We start from the raw sequence: 16,428 nt of genomic DNA, 5'->3' as shown, positions 1-16,428 counted from the left end.
GTGTGACAAACATATTTCTGTGGCACAGACCACTTACGTTACTTTGTTTTTTTAAGATAGAAAAAAATAGATCAAGAGAGAGAGAAAGAAGAGGAGAAAAGAATAGCTTCTGGCTTAATGCCCTTGGGAATTCTGCACCTGGACATTCAGGTGCATAAACTTGCCATTCTGTTTACCAGAAGCAAAGCTAGTAGGCTCTCTCACCTATTCCCAATGCTCACACACAATAGCATCCATGTAACATCTACACAAAGGTCTAGTAAACTCTGAGCCTAGAGCAAGGAGAGTATTATCCCAATTCATCCCTACCTAAAGGATGTTATAGAGCAAACTACAGAAAGAAGAAGCATAGCTACAAGTATACCATTAGCAAAGTGAGAGAAGGAGTAATCCCAAACCTTTCATCACAGAAAATACAACAAAACAGCCTTGGAAATCAAGCAAAGAAAAGAGAGGTTAGAAAAAAACAGTAGCCAGAAAGTGCTGCTGGGCACAGATGAACCTTTCTGAACATGACGTCTGTCAGCAGAGAAAAGTAACAACATCAGGATGCTCATCTCCAAGTGTTAAGACTTTGGGAAGAAAGAAGTGCAGGAAGATGAGGTTAGAAAGTCATAACAAGTCTCTCTCCTTGACTTAAGGTGGTAGTGAGGACAGTATGGAGGAGGAATCCAAGACACCTGAATATAGTCCCTCTTCTGCAAAGCACGGAAAATACCATTTCTGCCACTTCCAGGGTGTTGCCTATTCTTACAGCAGAGGAAGACACACACACAACTATTCTTTTTATCCAGACGCTTTTTTATCTTTTAACAAGAAAGACTGAAGTAGCTCCACAGTGAAACAGAGAAAGCAGACCAGCTAGAATGGAGTACACAACTGTGTTCCTCATTCAACATCAGGAAAAAGCAACTCCTTTGTGATGGTGTACCGTAATTTAAATCTGTGACAGATTAGCTAAGAAGCTAATTCGTTTAGAAGCAACATACAATATGAAGAAAAGAAAATGATCCATAGACTTCAAAAGGCTTTTAGCTTGATAGAGCTGTAAAGCAGACTAAGCAGAAGGAGCAAAGCAACGAATTTTCAGTGCTAGATCAGACATGCAATATTGCTCTAGCAGAAACAAACAGAGAAAGGTGGTGAGAATTACTTCAGTTGTCTGCATTGGATTTCTGTGTATCTACTCCAATTCATCTCACCACGGTAAAACTCAAACTCACAAGGAGGACACAATAACAATGAGCTCAGTTTGCTCTCGTGCTTGCCCAGGTTTGAATCTGCATTACACAGTCCTTTTCCCAGTATTACTTGTTTCCCTAAGCAATTCTCTTTCTGAAGAACTAATAATAAACTCATACATCTCCAAGCAAAGTCTGACGCTTTACTCATCTTGCCTACGTTTTTTGTGAGCTTCTTACATCTGAAAAAAAAAACAACCGGTAACAACAACAAAACCTTAACAGAGTAAAGGCAGAAATTATTTCCTGTTGAAGCCATGTGGATTTGACCCCATCTGGTTACCTAAGCACCATGTAAATCTCACATCATTTCTGTCAGCAATGTACAGATCACACTTTAATCTAGATCAGCTCCTTCAGAAACAAGGAAGGGTTCACTACTCCCCAACTCCCACGCTCACTTTTGGTGTCCCAGACTCCAAAGGGTGAATCAGCTGTTCTGAAGTGATGAAAACTTTGACTATTAGCTGGAGCTTAGAACTAAGATCTAAATTAACAGTCTTCCCATTTTGATATCCCTGTCTTTCCTGTCTCAATCCAGATAACTTAGCCTACCCAGTCTAGGCTTGCTGGCCATGGTCTCAAGCCTGGGCTAAGTAGATATGCTACTCTCTAGAGTGACCCAGCCCATCCTACTAGTGATGTCTCAAGCACACTGTAACAGAGCATTTCTCCAAGGCACATGAGATGAATCATCTCCTAGACACCCACGATTTCTTCCAATCAATGAAGATTGGATCAGTGCAGACATCCAATATTTGGACAGCCAGTGGCAGATGAAGTAAACAACAGCCTTTACATCAGTCATGCTGAATACACAGAGCTGTGCCCCTCTTCAAGAGGATGAATAATCAAGATAAAAGCCAATCCCTGGTGGAAACAATCCAGGTGATAGCACATATATGTGCATATGCAACACTTGGTGTGTTTGCATTACACTTATCCTTTGTAGAAGGCAGCACACATAAGTGTGCTGCAGGCTCTACAGATAAATTCTGCCTCCCAATAAAAATAATAGCAATTAAGCCTGCAAATGTAACACTGAAAAAACCCACAAATGTTAAGATGTAAGCTTGTACTTTGCACATATCTGTCAAGATGGACATTTCATCAGTAAATCAGGACCAAAAAATACTAGTTGTGTGCCAAAACTACTGCAACAAAAGTAAAGTATACTTCTGTAAACTAGCTTTGTGTTTGCTTGGATTTCCCCACTTTCACCAGAATACAGGTTCTCTAACTGTTAGTATCAATGCTGAGAGGGACTAAAGTGTCATTCTTCTCAGAGAATTTGCTCTAAGGAAATTATGAGCAGCTATGAAGGCTCACTCCATGAACTGCAAATTCTTTAATACATTCTCCTAGTTTGCATTCTCACTACTTCATTCTTTCAGCTCCTTTCTGCCTATTCCCAGGACAACAGGAAGAAGAGCATACACCTCAACCTAATTTCCTATTTTTTCTCCCCATGCCCTTATAGGATTATTCTCTGCAGTATCTGGTGCTTTGCTGTAAGTCTGAAGCTTTGCCTGACAGAAGGGAATGGGAGCTCCGAAGGCATGATTTATTGACATGATTCAGTGATTAATTAGCTCTTTAGTCAGGGATGGAAACTGAACACACTTTCTGGGCCACCTCTTGAAGTCTGCCACATAGGCACAAGTAGGTAATTTGAGCACCATTAATAATGGCATTGCTATAGTTGACTGCACTTGTGCTTGGTTTTACAAACTGAGAAGGCAGGGCAAGAGCAAAGAGCAGGACAGTCACTAGCATGATCAGAGCAAACACTGGTGCCAGCATTCAGCTGCAGCCAAGTCATTCAGCAAAATGTGTCTCAATTCAGTTTTCACTTCTGCTCTGCATTTACTTACATGGAAAGCTATCTACTTTGGTAAGTTTCATTTACTTGATATAGCAGTTATTAACACACCTAGAAAACAACCAGCTTTATTTCTGTAATTCTTTTTACTGCAGAATCATTTCTTATGTTAAGTGTAGTTTTTTGCCAATTTCTGCCAATTCTTCATGGCTGCACATCACTACCTTGGGCATGTGCACTATTCAGATTTACACAGCACAAGTATGTATCAGAGTTTACTGATGTTGCAAAAGGCCAGACTTGGAACCCAAAACCTTTCCAGCAGTTGGCCCTTGGTTTGTTCTGTAACCTCCTTTATGTTCCCCCTATCTAACCCACATGCAATCATTTTGGAAATAATACACTGCTTCGGTATGTGACAGAAGGGGAGGTACCCTGCTAAGACGCACATAAATGCCCTAATTCTGTGGTAGTGGACCTAAAGCAGTAAGTTTCCTTCTGTTTTTCTCCCTCTAGGTTGCACACCTGCACAGACAACCAGATGCCAAGCAAACACACACTGTGTTTTTTTCCCAGAGCAGTACTCAGAGGACCTCCCCTATGACGCTGGCTACTGTGAAACTTCTAAGATTCCCACATCCTTTCTACCTCTTCTCTGTCAAACTTTGTTGAAACAGTCAGGTATACTCAACAATCATGCTTATAAGGAATTGTGCATAAACCACAACTGCAGAAAAAGTGTTATGCAGATAGATGTACCTTGCCTGTGTTTTTCTGTGACTGTGAGGCCTTTACTAGCAAAAGCTGATTTAAATGACTTACAAGATGTGAGCCCAACAAATAATACTATCTCTCGTAATGCAATTCATGAGGAATCACTGAGTTCTCCACAGAACTGGCATGTGTGTGTACTGTGAGTTTCCACTTCCTTTCATCCAGATACAGCTTCTCCCATACCAAAGAAAGTGAGAGGTGGACATTTAGACTCCCTGCTTTTTGCAGTCTCTTCTTTATGCCAAAACATTAATCAAAACTAGCTTCACACAATAAATGGTCTGCTGCAAATTAAATACTCCTTGTTACACAAATTCAAGTCATCCTTGTCTGGAAACCTTCTCCCTGCTTCTCCCAACAAGTCACAGTATCACAGTATCACTAAGGTTGGAAGAGACCTCACAGATGATCAAGTCCAACCCTTTACCACAGAGCTCAAGGCTAGACCATGGCACCAAGTGCCACGTCCAACCTTGCCTTGAAGTGCCCCAGGGACGGTGACTCCACCACCTCCCCGGGCAGCCCATTCCAGTGTCCAATGACTCTCTCAGTGAAGAACTTTCTCCTCACCTCCAGCCTAAATCTCCCCTGGCGCAGCCTGAGGCTGTGTCCTCTTGTTCTGGTGCTGGCCACCTGAGAGAAGAGAGCAACCTCCTCCTGGCCACAACCACCCTTCAGGTAGTTGTAGACAGCAATAAGGTCACCCCTGAGCCTCCTCTTCTCCAGGCTAAACAATCCCAGCTCCCTCAGCCTCTCCTCGTAGGGCTGTGCTCCAGGCCTCTCACCAGCCTCGTCGCCCTTCTCTGGACACGCTCAAGCACCTCAGTGTCCTTCCTAAACTGGGGGGCCCAGAACTAAACACAGTCAGTGGCCTTCCTTAAACACAGTGTATCTTCCAAATACTAATATGTTTTTTTTTCAGCTCATCTGCTTTTGGCTAGCAAAGAATAAGAGTTTAGAAATAACCATTGTCATCAGTGGAAGCTTGACTTCGGAAATCAGTAGAAACAGGGCCTCAAACTCACAGAAGACAGCACTGTAAGGCTGTGATCTAAAGTAAAGATACCTGAGCAAAACACATTCTCAGGGGATTTTAGGGAGTCTTAAATATAGGGAAGGCAAAAAGCTGCTGGAAAAAAGAGATCAATTGAAAGGAATCCAAGCACAAAATACATACAGCACTTACAGAGCACAATCCTGAAAGCCCTGGACAGGTGAGAACAATTGTTGCTGGGTACTAAAAATGTGACAAGAGTGCAGGCAGCCTTCCAAAGCACCTTCTGGTATTTTATTATTGTACTGTATTTGATGAGATTTGTCCCCTGATATTTTTATTTCAGTGAGATGCTGCAAATAGCTGCTGAGTGTGACGACAGTTCACACAGTATTTGCTAAATTCAGTGAAGGAGTACCCATGCTTTTCAACTGTCTGGATTTGAGAAGTTTCAACTATATGTTTTTTGGAGAAGTTGAACCAAGTCAACATTGCACCTGGCTTTTTTTTAATTCTTTCTTTCTTTTTCATCATGCTTTCTGGCTTGCAAGCTATTAAGAAAATACTATTTTTTCATCGTAAGGGGAGAGTAAGGGGTGAGAGGGGGAGGGAAGAAAGGAACTTTTTTATCACCACAGGAGAGGCTGCTAGAGCAAAGGCTGCACAAGCTGGGCATGTTGCACGACTGGTCTGTCCTATCATCCACACACATGATCACAGAATTAGAGGCAAAATGACTCCTTGAAAGCCAACAGCTTTCCACCTGCTGCTCAATTTGTCAGGACTGCAAGCTCAAGAAATGGCCCATTTACTAACCTCGGCTCCTCCACACCTAGTGTTCAGGTCAGCCAGCCAAGTCAGTGGAGCCCTAATAACAGTGTTTATTCTTCTGGCAAATGAGGAGACATGAACAAGGCAGGGAGGAAAACACAGAAGGCACCTCAGAAGAAGAGCAAGGAAAGACACACAAGAAAGAGAGTGTAGACCACATTTTGCAGAAGGCAGAATTTCCAACATCCATTAGGACTTGGTGTACAAGCAACAAGAGTTCCTGGCAGACATAACTGACTTATCTGAAAAAATATTTGCGTTATTAAGGGACAGGGAGAGAAGAATAAAAGGTGAAGAGGAAGAGGGAGCTATGCAAAAAGCAGAAGGCAAGGGTAGAAGCCATTAGTACTCCCCACATATTGAAATACGAACACACATGCCAAGGGATTAGCAATAATGAAGGGCAACTGAGGACCTCTGATTCTTACAGACTTCCAGGAGAGTTTACCAAGGAGAAAAACCTGCTGTTCCCCAGGAGTCTGCAGAAGGTCCAACAGGTTAGCCGCTAGAGTACTTACAACCAGATTCCACTGTCTGCAAGATGCTGCACTTGCCAAACATGCTTTGATGGAAGCCACGTCTTTCCAAATTTGTAACATAAACAGTTTGGGGATTTCTCTTGAATTCAGGTGAAATAAAGACATAAAAAACAATAACATGCACCACCAACAGGTCATCCTAACATTATTTATATCTCTCATTTTCTACATATTAAAGAACAAACCATAAAATTTTGTATTTACCAGGCTGGAATTGGAAATAACTCTCACTTAATATCTACCTGAAGACAAGGGGTAGGTCCTTGCAAAATTTCACCAGGTCAGACTGATGCTTTCAAATACCACTCTTGCTTAGTGCCCCAAATACTTCCCAGGGGAACACTGCTACACCCCAGCAATAGGGCAAGATTAAGCTAGACCACAGAATCTGCAAAGGCTGCAATTCCAGTGCTAGCAGTTTCTAGTCAACCCCACGTTCCAAAATGTGTTGTTGCTCCAAGTAAAAAATATAAATAATGACAGCAAAGGTAAAAAGTATTTACAAAACCCACAATGCTCCAGTGGTAATCAGTGGCCTGTTCACTCATTCACCAGAAATAATGTTCTGCCCTTTGCAGTAAGATAAAGAGAAAGGGGAGGAATAGTTTTTTTTCAAGCTGCCCTTCTGACTCCAGTGCATCAACAGTTTGCTTCCCTGCCCCACGACTACATTTGACCTGGCCTGTATCACAACCTGAAAAGTGCTGGTCGGATTCAAAGACAAAGTTGTCAGTAGCAGGCACAGACACTCACATTCTCCCCTACCTGCTTGTGAGTGTCAGCTGTTTGTCTGAGAGCAGTGCCTCGAAAAGCTTTTACTGAGGGAGGGAAGGAAATGGGGATGCAGAGGGCATCTCAAACAGGAAAAAAAACCCAAAACCAACCAAAAACCACAAAACTGTGGGGAGGAGAATCCCACAAAGACTGCAAAGAGAAAAAGTGAAAAAACAACCCTGTCCCCATCAGGTCCTCCCAACAACCTTCTTTATCAGAGGCTCATTGTCAATCAATTAGCAGAGGCAGCAGGGGTCTGCAGGGAGGAGGGTAGCTCGACAGACAATGGTCTGCCCCGTTGTATTACTATTTAATCACTTTTCCTAAATAAATAAAGCAGCCCTGAGGTGCTGTCATGTCAAGGGAATTTATAACAAAAAACCCCTTCATTTTTCATTGGTCATTACTTTTCCTTACCTCCCACCCCTGCAGGAGTAGAGAGGGTTATTACTGTAGCCTTAAGTTCCATCTTTGTGTTGCTCGCCTTTGATTCCCACTCGGACCTTGCCACTTTCTGGCACTAATTTGTCAGGCCGAACAAAGGAGGGATTTGTACCTCCTGTAAGGTCTCAATTAGGAAAGGCTTCTGCTGTATTATGTGCCATTGGGACAGGACACAAAGACGGTAATTACAGGAATTTGCACTAAATGGCTGAAGAATTCACAGCAGAACTTTTCTCCCCCCACCCTTCATCCTTTTCCAAGCTCACCCCTCCCACCGGCCCTGGGGAGAGCTGCTCTCAATGCCCGCCAGCCGCAATTACCAGCAGCAGGCCCCTCAGCTTGCACAGCAGCCCACGCCGGGGAGCAGCAAACTGCCTGCAGGGAGCCAGGGACGAGGAGAGTCCCAGCGTGCTGGTGTGCCTACAAAGTCTCCTCAGCAGAAACTTTCCGAGCCAGGCGACTTTCCTCACCTTCTCCCTGTTATAATTACGATTATTTTTTTTTTGCGCTGGTTAACAGCTACCAGTTTCAGACGACTCCCAAAGACACGCTCCGAGGGGCTCGGGCAGACAACCACGGGTCTGCTTCCACAGCAGCTGGCTATTCCCTGGCTCCCAGCACAGGCAGTCCCAGCGACTGGTGTCTCACAGAACTCTCCACAACTCACTTTTCTCTGTAAGAGAGTATTTGATCAGTTTTGCCGACTAAAAGAAGACCATGGGAGCACTGGGAATGCTTGCCAAGTATCAGGAGAAAACTCCGTACAAGTCACAGCATCACACAGTATCACAGTATCACAGTATCACCAAGGTTGGAAGAGACCTCACAGATCATCAAGTCCAACCCTTTACCACAGAGCTCAAGGCTAGACCATGGCACCAAGTGCCACGTCCAACCTTGCTTTGAACAGCTCCAGGGACGGCGACTCCACCACCTCCCCGGGCAGCCCATTCCAGTGTCCAATGACTCTCTCAGGGAAGAACTTTCTCCTCACCTCAAGCCTAAATTTCCCCTGGCGCAGCCTGAGGCTGTGTCCTCTCGTTCTGGTGCTGGCCACCTGAGAGAAGAGAGCAACCTCCTCCTGGCCACAACCACCCCTCAGGTAGTTGTAGACAGCAATAAGGTCACCCCTGAGCCTCCTCTTCTCCAGGCTAAACAATCCCAGCTCCCTCAGCCTCTCCTCGTGGGGCTGTGCTCAAGGCCTCTCACCAGCCTCGTCGCCCTTCTCTGGACACGCTCAAGCATCTCAGTGTCCTTCCTAAGCACCTCAATGTCCCTCCTAAGTCTACCACAGTCAGAGCCTTACTTCTGCAGGGAATACATGACTAAGTGCAGATGAACTGTCCAGTGTTTGGGAGAGGAAATGCACCCTTTCCCACAGAAAAGTCTGCTCCACACTACATCACACAAGCCTAAAACCTGTTTCATATTGAAGACATCACATTGTTGACATCTCAGGGCTTGATCCTATTCTTGAGGAGGTCACTGGAAATGCTCAGTTGAAATTCTCCTGGCCCTCTGTCAGAGACAAAATTACAAACTGTTCCTCTACTGAGCTTTGAATTAAAAGAAGCGAGAGAAAGGAATAAAGTTTTTATGTCACCCGGGGCATTAATACTAAAATGAGGCAGTTAATTCTGCTCTGTTCCTGAGTTTCACAAGGCTGCCTGTTGGGTAACACACTGGGCCGGATCCACCTTGGGGATACTTATTTGACCCATTCCCACAGCCTCCCTACAGTTTTCACAACTACCCTTGAAGGTAAAACATAACCATTGTTCAGGAGTGTCCAAGTAATCAAGAATTATCCTAGGACCCAGGCACCTTCAGTTTCAGCAGTCATTTGGCACATAATCACTCCCAGGAAAACCTGACACAAAGAGAGTTTGTGGCCAAGCACAGAACTGAACGAGAGCAGAAGGTCAAATACTGTGACCCAATCATTAACTGCAGTGAGGCCAACCCTTACGATGATCTGGCTACCAGGTGGGTGCTATGCACTGTGAAGAAGTGAGTAGGAATACCACCTGTAGGTGACTGCCAGAGGAGACACATCCAGCTGCACCCAGAGTGAGGTCTGAGGGTAATCCAGTACGTCTGGGGCTCAAGTTTTCCCTGGAGGGAAGTGGGGAGGAGGCAAGACCCTCACAGCCCCCATAATAAAAGAGGAAAACCCTTCAGAAAAGCTGTTTCTGATATATCTGACAATGTCTAAGTGAATATAACTCAAGCCAGACAGAAAGTATAGTTCAAGCACAAGGTGCCCAAATTTCCTCCACAAAGGATAATGAACTGCATTGACATGAGTCCCTTTTATCCAGTTTGGGAATTAAATGAAAATACCATCATGACCTTGCCTAGAACTAGAGTCAGTTCAAATTGACTGAAATTTACAGTTACATGCAGAAGCAGAGCAGTGATGGTTTCACCTCTGCCTCAAGACAATAACCCAGAAGATAAGCTCACCCCTGAACCTCAGTGCTAGAACACACCATCAAATGACGTTATTTCACGGAGGAACATATGCTTTGGGTCTTCCCAGAAGACCCAGAACTAAAACTGAGTTCCAAAAATGACTTGGAGGAGACATAGTAATAAAAGAAAAGTGCATGAAGTTGGAAAGTTGCATCGTGTTCAGAATCAACAGGATGAGAATTCTGGACACTTCTGATTCTGGAACACCTTTCCAATGTCCTGAATCAAGAAAACGGTTCAACTGCCCTGTAAGGCAGCCCTGGCCCACATAGTGATCTCTGTGCAGGATCCAATGTTCCAGCACTGCTCACCAAGTGCAGGTGAATCCTTGAGTACCCCACAGGCTTTCTCCACATTTTACAGCAAGCAAAGAACAGCTAGCACACCAGAGTGTTCACAGCCAAAGTGAGAGGCAGGGAACGGCTGGATGCTGCTAAAACACATACATGCTCTACCAAGTGATTTTCTTTTCCTGCTGAAGAGAAGCGGGTGCAGACACTGCGGCCCAGTTGCTTACCTGCACACCTGAAGCTCTGAACTGTGAGCCCTCTCTCCAGAGACAGCGTGGTCAGGATGCTCAGGAAGCTGGTGGTCACGGACTGGCGCTTGCTTTTTCTAAGATCGTTTCCAGAGGGCCAGTCTCCAGGCTTATTCCTAAGAGTAACCTGTGGGTTCAGAGTTGAACTCCTAGTAGCACTGGCTGCTGCTCTCAGTGCTTCCATCCACTCCTTGGCTCTCTGTCGAGTCTCCGCACGCAGGCGAAGGACATCTTGAGGAAAAATGACCTGAAAGCAAGAGTCACAGCCGTCCTGAGTATCTGTCTGGACTGACAGGCACACATCCACATTGTAGCTCAGCAGAGGATCTTCATCAAGCCTACCCGGCTGGAATGCCATGAGATAAGACCTGTTTAAAACAAAAGTAAATGCCTTCCAGTTATTCTGGACAGTTAACCTATAAAGAGTCCCTGATTTGAGAATATTTTGGTACTCTTTAGTGTTTTCAGTCAAATTCATTGATAAGAAGAGCTCCATAGGCTTCTCTAATAATCCATTGGTTTGAGAAAGGTCACTGTTGTTTTTGGGCTTTGGCACGTTCTCCAGTTTCTCCTGCTGTCTCGTAAAAGCAGGCACAGAGGCACGCACCACTTCCCAGAGTTTCTGTCCCCAGTCCAAAGCCTCCCAAGAGGACTCTGCCTTCAGCTGCAGCTGCGAGTTGTCCGACATGACAGCATCCACCACCTTTGTTTCAATGCAACCAGTAACAGTCACCCTTTGAAAATGCATGAGTGGGTACACGGTGGGAAGAGTCTGGTTGCCACTGCTGTCCAAGCAATACAGGTACAGTTTGTATGGGGAGAGCTCAGCATAACAGGTTTGCCAGAGGGTGTCATTGTCTCTTCGAATTTCTAAGTATCCCTTCTTCAGAATATTTGGGAACATTGGCTTGTGTTCTGGAGGAAACAAAATGAGAACATCACCATTAATTCCTTCAAATTGCCTTCATTCTGGTTTATACATCCCCCCTGCCCATACATGATACACCTGGAGGACAGAATCACAGGAACAGCCAAACACAAACACTGATTGTACACTTGAGCCAATGAGAAGGTAGCACTTGTTTTACCCAGAGGTACCAAAACTTCTTACAAAAAGGGGACAGGGAAACAGAGAGACAGACAAACAAAGCCATTTCCCCAAGATTATTCAGAGGCAATGAAACACGGCAACTCTCCCAGAATCTAGTCTAGAAGAGAACAATATTAGCAAGTAATCTATTGCCAACTAAAACAGGTTTCAACACTGAGAAACACATATAAATGAAAACACCACTTTCCCCTCCTGTCCTCCTCTTTCCCAGGCTCAACTTCATGCTTTCACGCACAACAGCTCTACCTCCCTGCTGTCCCAGTCAGCACAGGGTGAAGAGGAACAGGGGGTCATGGTCAGTTCCTCACTGCTGCTCCTTCCTTCTCACCTTTCCACTGCTCCAATATGGGTCCTTTCTGGGGGCTGTTGTCCAGGATAAACCTGCCATTGCATGAGCCCTCTGTGGCCAGTCTCTTCAGGAAATTTCCACCTCATCCAGCATGGGGTATCATACAGGGCAGCAGGAAAATATCTGCCCCACCCGTGTCTTCCCTGGAGTGCAGGGTAATCCCTACCCTGACGCCTGTAGTACCTTCACCTCCTCTGACCCTGGGATGACCTTCACACTTGTTGTCTTTATTGATGATGTGGATGAGGGGATTGAGTCCTGCATCAGTAAGTCTGCGGAAGACACCAAGCTAGGAGCAGGTGTTGATCTGTTGGAGGGTAGGAGAGCCCTGCAGAGAGACAGGCTGGATAGGTGGGCAGAGGCCAATGGGATGAGATTTAGCAAGGCCAAGTGCAGGGTTCTACGCTTTGGCCACAACAGTAAGCAGTGCTACAGGCTGGGGACAGAGTGGCTGGAGAGCAGGCAGGAAGAAAGGGACCTGAGGGTACTGACAGATAGTAGGCTGAACATGAGCCAGCAGTGTGCCCAGGTGAGCCAATGGCATCCTGTCCTGCATCAGGAACAGTGTGGCCAGTAGGACAAGGGAGCTTATTCTTCCCCTGTACTCAGCACTGGTCAGGCCACACCTTGAGTCCAGTTCTGGGCTCCTCAATTCAAGAGAGATGTTGAGATACCGGAACATGTCCAGAGAAGGGCAACAAAGCTGGTGAGAGGCCTGGAACACAAACCCTATGAGGAGAGGCTGAGGGAGCTGGGGGTGTTTAGCCTGGAGAAGAGGAGGCTCAGGGGTGACCTCATTGCTGTCTACAACTACCTGAAGGGAGGTTGTAGCCAGGAGAGGGGTTGGCCTCTTCTCCCAGGTAACCAGCAATAGAACAAGGGGACAGAGTCTCAAGTAGTGACAGGGGAGGTATAGGCTGGACGTTAGGAGGAAGTTCTTCCCAGAGAGAGTGATCTGACATTGGAATGGGCTGCTTAGGGAGGTGGTGGAGTTGCCATCCCTGGAAGTGTTCAAGAAAAGACTGGATGAGGCACTTAGTGCCATCGTCTAGTTGATCGGACAGGGCTGGGTGATAGGTTGGAGGTCTCTTGGGAGGTCTCTTCCAACCTGCTTGATTCTATGATTCCTTACTTCTAATGCTGCAGTGCAGTGTTTTCCTCTTTCTGAAACACACTCTGCTGGGGAGGCCTCATCTGGGGCTGCTGGGCACACCTGTGGGGCCGCTAGAAGTGACAGGAATACTCCCATTGACAGCACTCTGGCACTACACCTTGCACCCAGACTTACCCCCAACACAAAGATAGAGAACTGTGTCAAATGGCAGCACATCCTCACCAATTTTGGCACGTCTCAGAACATTTTGCACAGCTCCATTTACTAGAGAGGTCTGCTGATTTATGAAAATTAGCCTCAGGACCAGTAGATGTGACCAAAAAACAAAAGCAAGAGAAAACTATGTATATTTGAGCACCTCAGCATTTCAGATGCTTCAGAGAGGACCCTTTTACAAACCCAGGCCCAAGGCAGACTTGAAGGGAGCTTACTTTCTCCCCAGAGTGACATGAATTTAAAGGAAATGTAATCTAAAATATTTCTGGGTTTTAAAAAAGGTATCTGTACAAGATTTGTTCCAACCTGATTCATACCACTTCACTCACCGTTAATACATGCAAGTGTTGTATTTTCACCTTGGGCTGGACACACAGCTCTAAGAAATTTCTGTCAGCCCCTGTAAAAATTCACTGGCATTCACTGTTAGTAACACTTGGCACTTCAAAACAACACAGCCTTGTTCCCATTAGATTTCTACTTCACCTCTCCAGCAGGGTATCTGTAATAACTCTTCATGTGCTGAACAGCGACAGAATTAACAGAGACAAGTGAAGAGGTTTCTGCCTCCAGTTGTCCATCTGCCTTGCAGACTGCTATTCTTGACACAGGAGTAAGGTAGCCACCTGGGAACAGCTCCTCACCCACTGCCCAGCACAATTAGGTCAAACCAAACCCCACTGCCTTTGACACACAGCGTTACAACCTGCAGCAATAGAGGAGCTGTTTCACTCGTGGTTTCTGCCCTGGAGCTTTGAAAGAGTAATAGGGTTAGACAGATGGAGGCACAAAATATTTTCAGTGTCTTCAGCTTAACCAGCTACTATTCATGTCAGCCTGATCCACCTCCGAGTACATCTAGGATGTCTTCAGTTCAGAGCTGTCAGAACAGAAGCAAATAGGCTTGCTGGAGCTTGGAAACAGAGACAAAGATGAACCTGTATAGAAGTTACTGCATCCTCATCTGTACTGGGGATAACATGGCTAGGACTGCTGGCAAAGCTGCTCTTGACACTGGCTAATGGGTGAGAGCGTCCAGTCTCCCAGGGGCACAATGAGTTAGGGACTAAGAGTATTTCAGGGATTTAGTTACTATTCAAGGGTCTTCTGATACCAGCTGGTGAGAAAGTAGAACTTGGGCTGTAACCTACAGTCTAAGGGCATGCTCCTGCCTTAAGCTGAAAACACTGCTGTAGTTGGATGTGAGAGTTTCACATAGGGGCAGGAGAAGGATTCAGGACAGCAACAGTGTAAAAGCTTTGGCTAGTTCTTCAGTGAAGACCAACTCTAAAGATTTATAAGGATTAAGCAGACAGGTTTCAGTTTAATTTTGAATACATAAGAATTGTTTTATATCCTTAAATTTGCCTTGCCAGCTCAGCCTCAGCTTTCCCACATCACCCTCATACTCAGAACAGTGCCTGAATTTAACCCCGTGTTCAGAGTCCTTTACACTTTACCTACAAAGACCTCCTGCTTACATGACTAAAATAACATCATTTTTAAAACTGCTGCATTGGCACTAAGTACTAAAAGGTGGAAAATAAAGCAGTATAACTACATTTTGGGTACAAGTAAGCTACTCAAGAGTATTTCAGCTCAATATGAAAACTGAAACCCCAATCTAAACCTCAAAAACCCCAATCTAAACCTCCCAAATGGACAGAAACACACACAAAAAGAACCAACTTTATTCAGCGTACATCCCCATCCCTGACATTCATTTGTATTTCAGTGCTAACTCAAAAGCCATTAATTTCTTTGAAACCCACATTAATCTCTTTGTAGTGCAGATAATGGGCAGCCATTCTAGAGTCATCTTCCCTTTCTATTAAGCCAGTCAGGGATGCACGGTTTCTGCAGCTCCAACTGCAATCTCTCTCACTTCCATCAAGTACAGATGACAGTTCAAGCTTCTCCATAGTAAGACAACTCGTAACCTTCCCCCAGCCAGCCCTCCCTCCATCATCTGCACACAGGTTTGCTGTCTTTTATTAAATTAGAGAAAGGCTATCCTTCCTGCCTTTTGTAGAGGCACTTCCCTCTCCCTCCTTCATCACCTTTTCCCTTCAAGCCCCTGTGAATCAGCTTCATTGGCTCTTGCTCTAACCAGGACAGAACCAGCAGACAACTTGATTAAAATTCAAATGCCTCGTATTGTTTAAGTCAGGGTAATAGATGCTGGCAGAGAAAGGTTGAATCCATATGCGACACATACACACACCTTGCAGCCCTCTGCCCCTTCATCTCCTGGATGTGCAGTGTGCCAGATAATACCTTTCCACTCAGAGAGCAAATGCTACCATCTCTCCAGCCACCTTCCAAACAAACTGCAGCTCTTTTCCTCCATATAGAGACAGGGAGAATAAATTGCAGAAGAGTGAAAAAGGGACATAATCACAGTAAATGGCCCACGTCTGAGCCATTTGGAGTTATAATTTCAAGGGAAGAGAAGAAGGCAGAGGGAAACAAAGGGAGACTCAGCAGCTGGGAACAGGGCACTGTCTTTCTCAGTGTCTCTCCTCTCCTTTGACAACTGCCTGCTTGTCTCAGCTAGGAACTCTGCACCAAGCATACATGTAACTCTCCACTTTTGGAGGCAGTTGGTGCATCCAGCACCACAGAAGAGGGGGCCCAAATGTCATCTCAGCATGTCTGTAAGATATATGATCCTGAACAGCTGACTGTATTTGCATCCCTGTTGGTATGTCAGAAGAACTTGCCTTGTTTTCCACCACAAGCATTTCTGATGACAGTAATGCCAAGTAACGTGGAGAAGAGCAGAAGCAGAGCTGCCTGGTTCCTGAGGGGTTTGCCCTGATGTAGCACTCCTCTCTGAATTCTTTAATGTTTAGTAAGAGATAAACATAAGTCACAGAGTGTTTGTTAGTAGTCCTCCTCCCCAGTTTCCACAAAACTTGGAAGCCATCTTTGAGATCTAAAATGAGCTAATCATCAGCTTGGTGAGGTTTGCTAGACTAGGGACAAACTGTGCCTCAACCAGTGTGACTCAGATCCACAAGGTCCATTTCTCTCCTACTTAAAAATACAGTCTTTCCACCTATTTTCTCATATGGCTCTGTAGGAATATTTTTTTCAAGCAATATTTCTGATTCCACTTGGTCCTGAAATAATGGCATTGATATTTACCCAAACATTTCCAGTAGATGGTTATCTTGGAGTCAAATCTGGCTTCTTCTCCCAAT

At 45.1% G+C, this 16,428-nt stretch overlaps 1 protein-coding gene across 2 annotated transcripts in view; it reads right to left on the bottom strand.

Annotated features, from left to right (window-relative positions):
* The window catches only part of PLEKHM3 (pleckstrin homology domain containing M3), a 95,257-nt gene that overhangs the window by 59,416 nt on the left and 19,413 nt on the right, over positions 1 to 16,428 (bottom strand). For both annotated transcript variants that reach the window (XM_064160962.1, XM_064160971.1), the window contains exon 3: positions 10,412 to 11,347. In XM_064160962.1, the coding sequence (XP_064017032.1) occupies positions 10,412 to 11,347 (936 nt within the window). The remainder of the gene's footprint in view (positions 1 to 10,411; positions 11,348 to 16,428) is intronic.

The sequence above is a fragment of the Pogoniulus pusillus genome, chromosome 2, assembly GCF_015220805.1.
Source record: "Pogoniulus pusillus isolate bPogPus1 chromosome 2, bPogPus1.pri, whole genome shotgun sequence".
In the NCBI taxonomy this organism is placed as follows: Eukaryota; Metazoa; Chordata; class Aves; order Piciformes; family Lybiidae; genus Pogoniulus; species Pogoniulus pusillus.
This window is presented reverse-complemented; position numbering and strand designations above follow the sequence as displayed.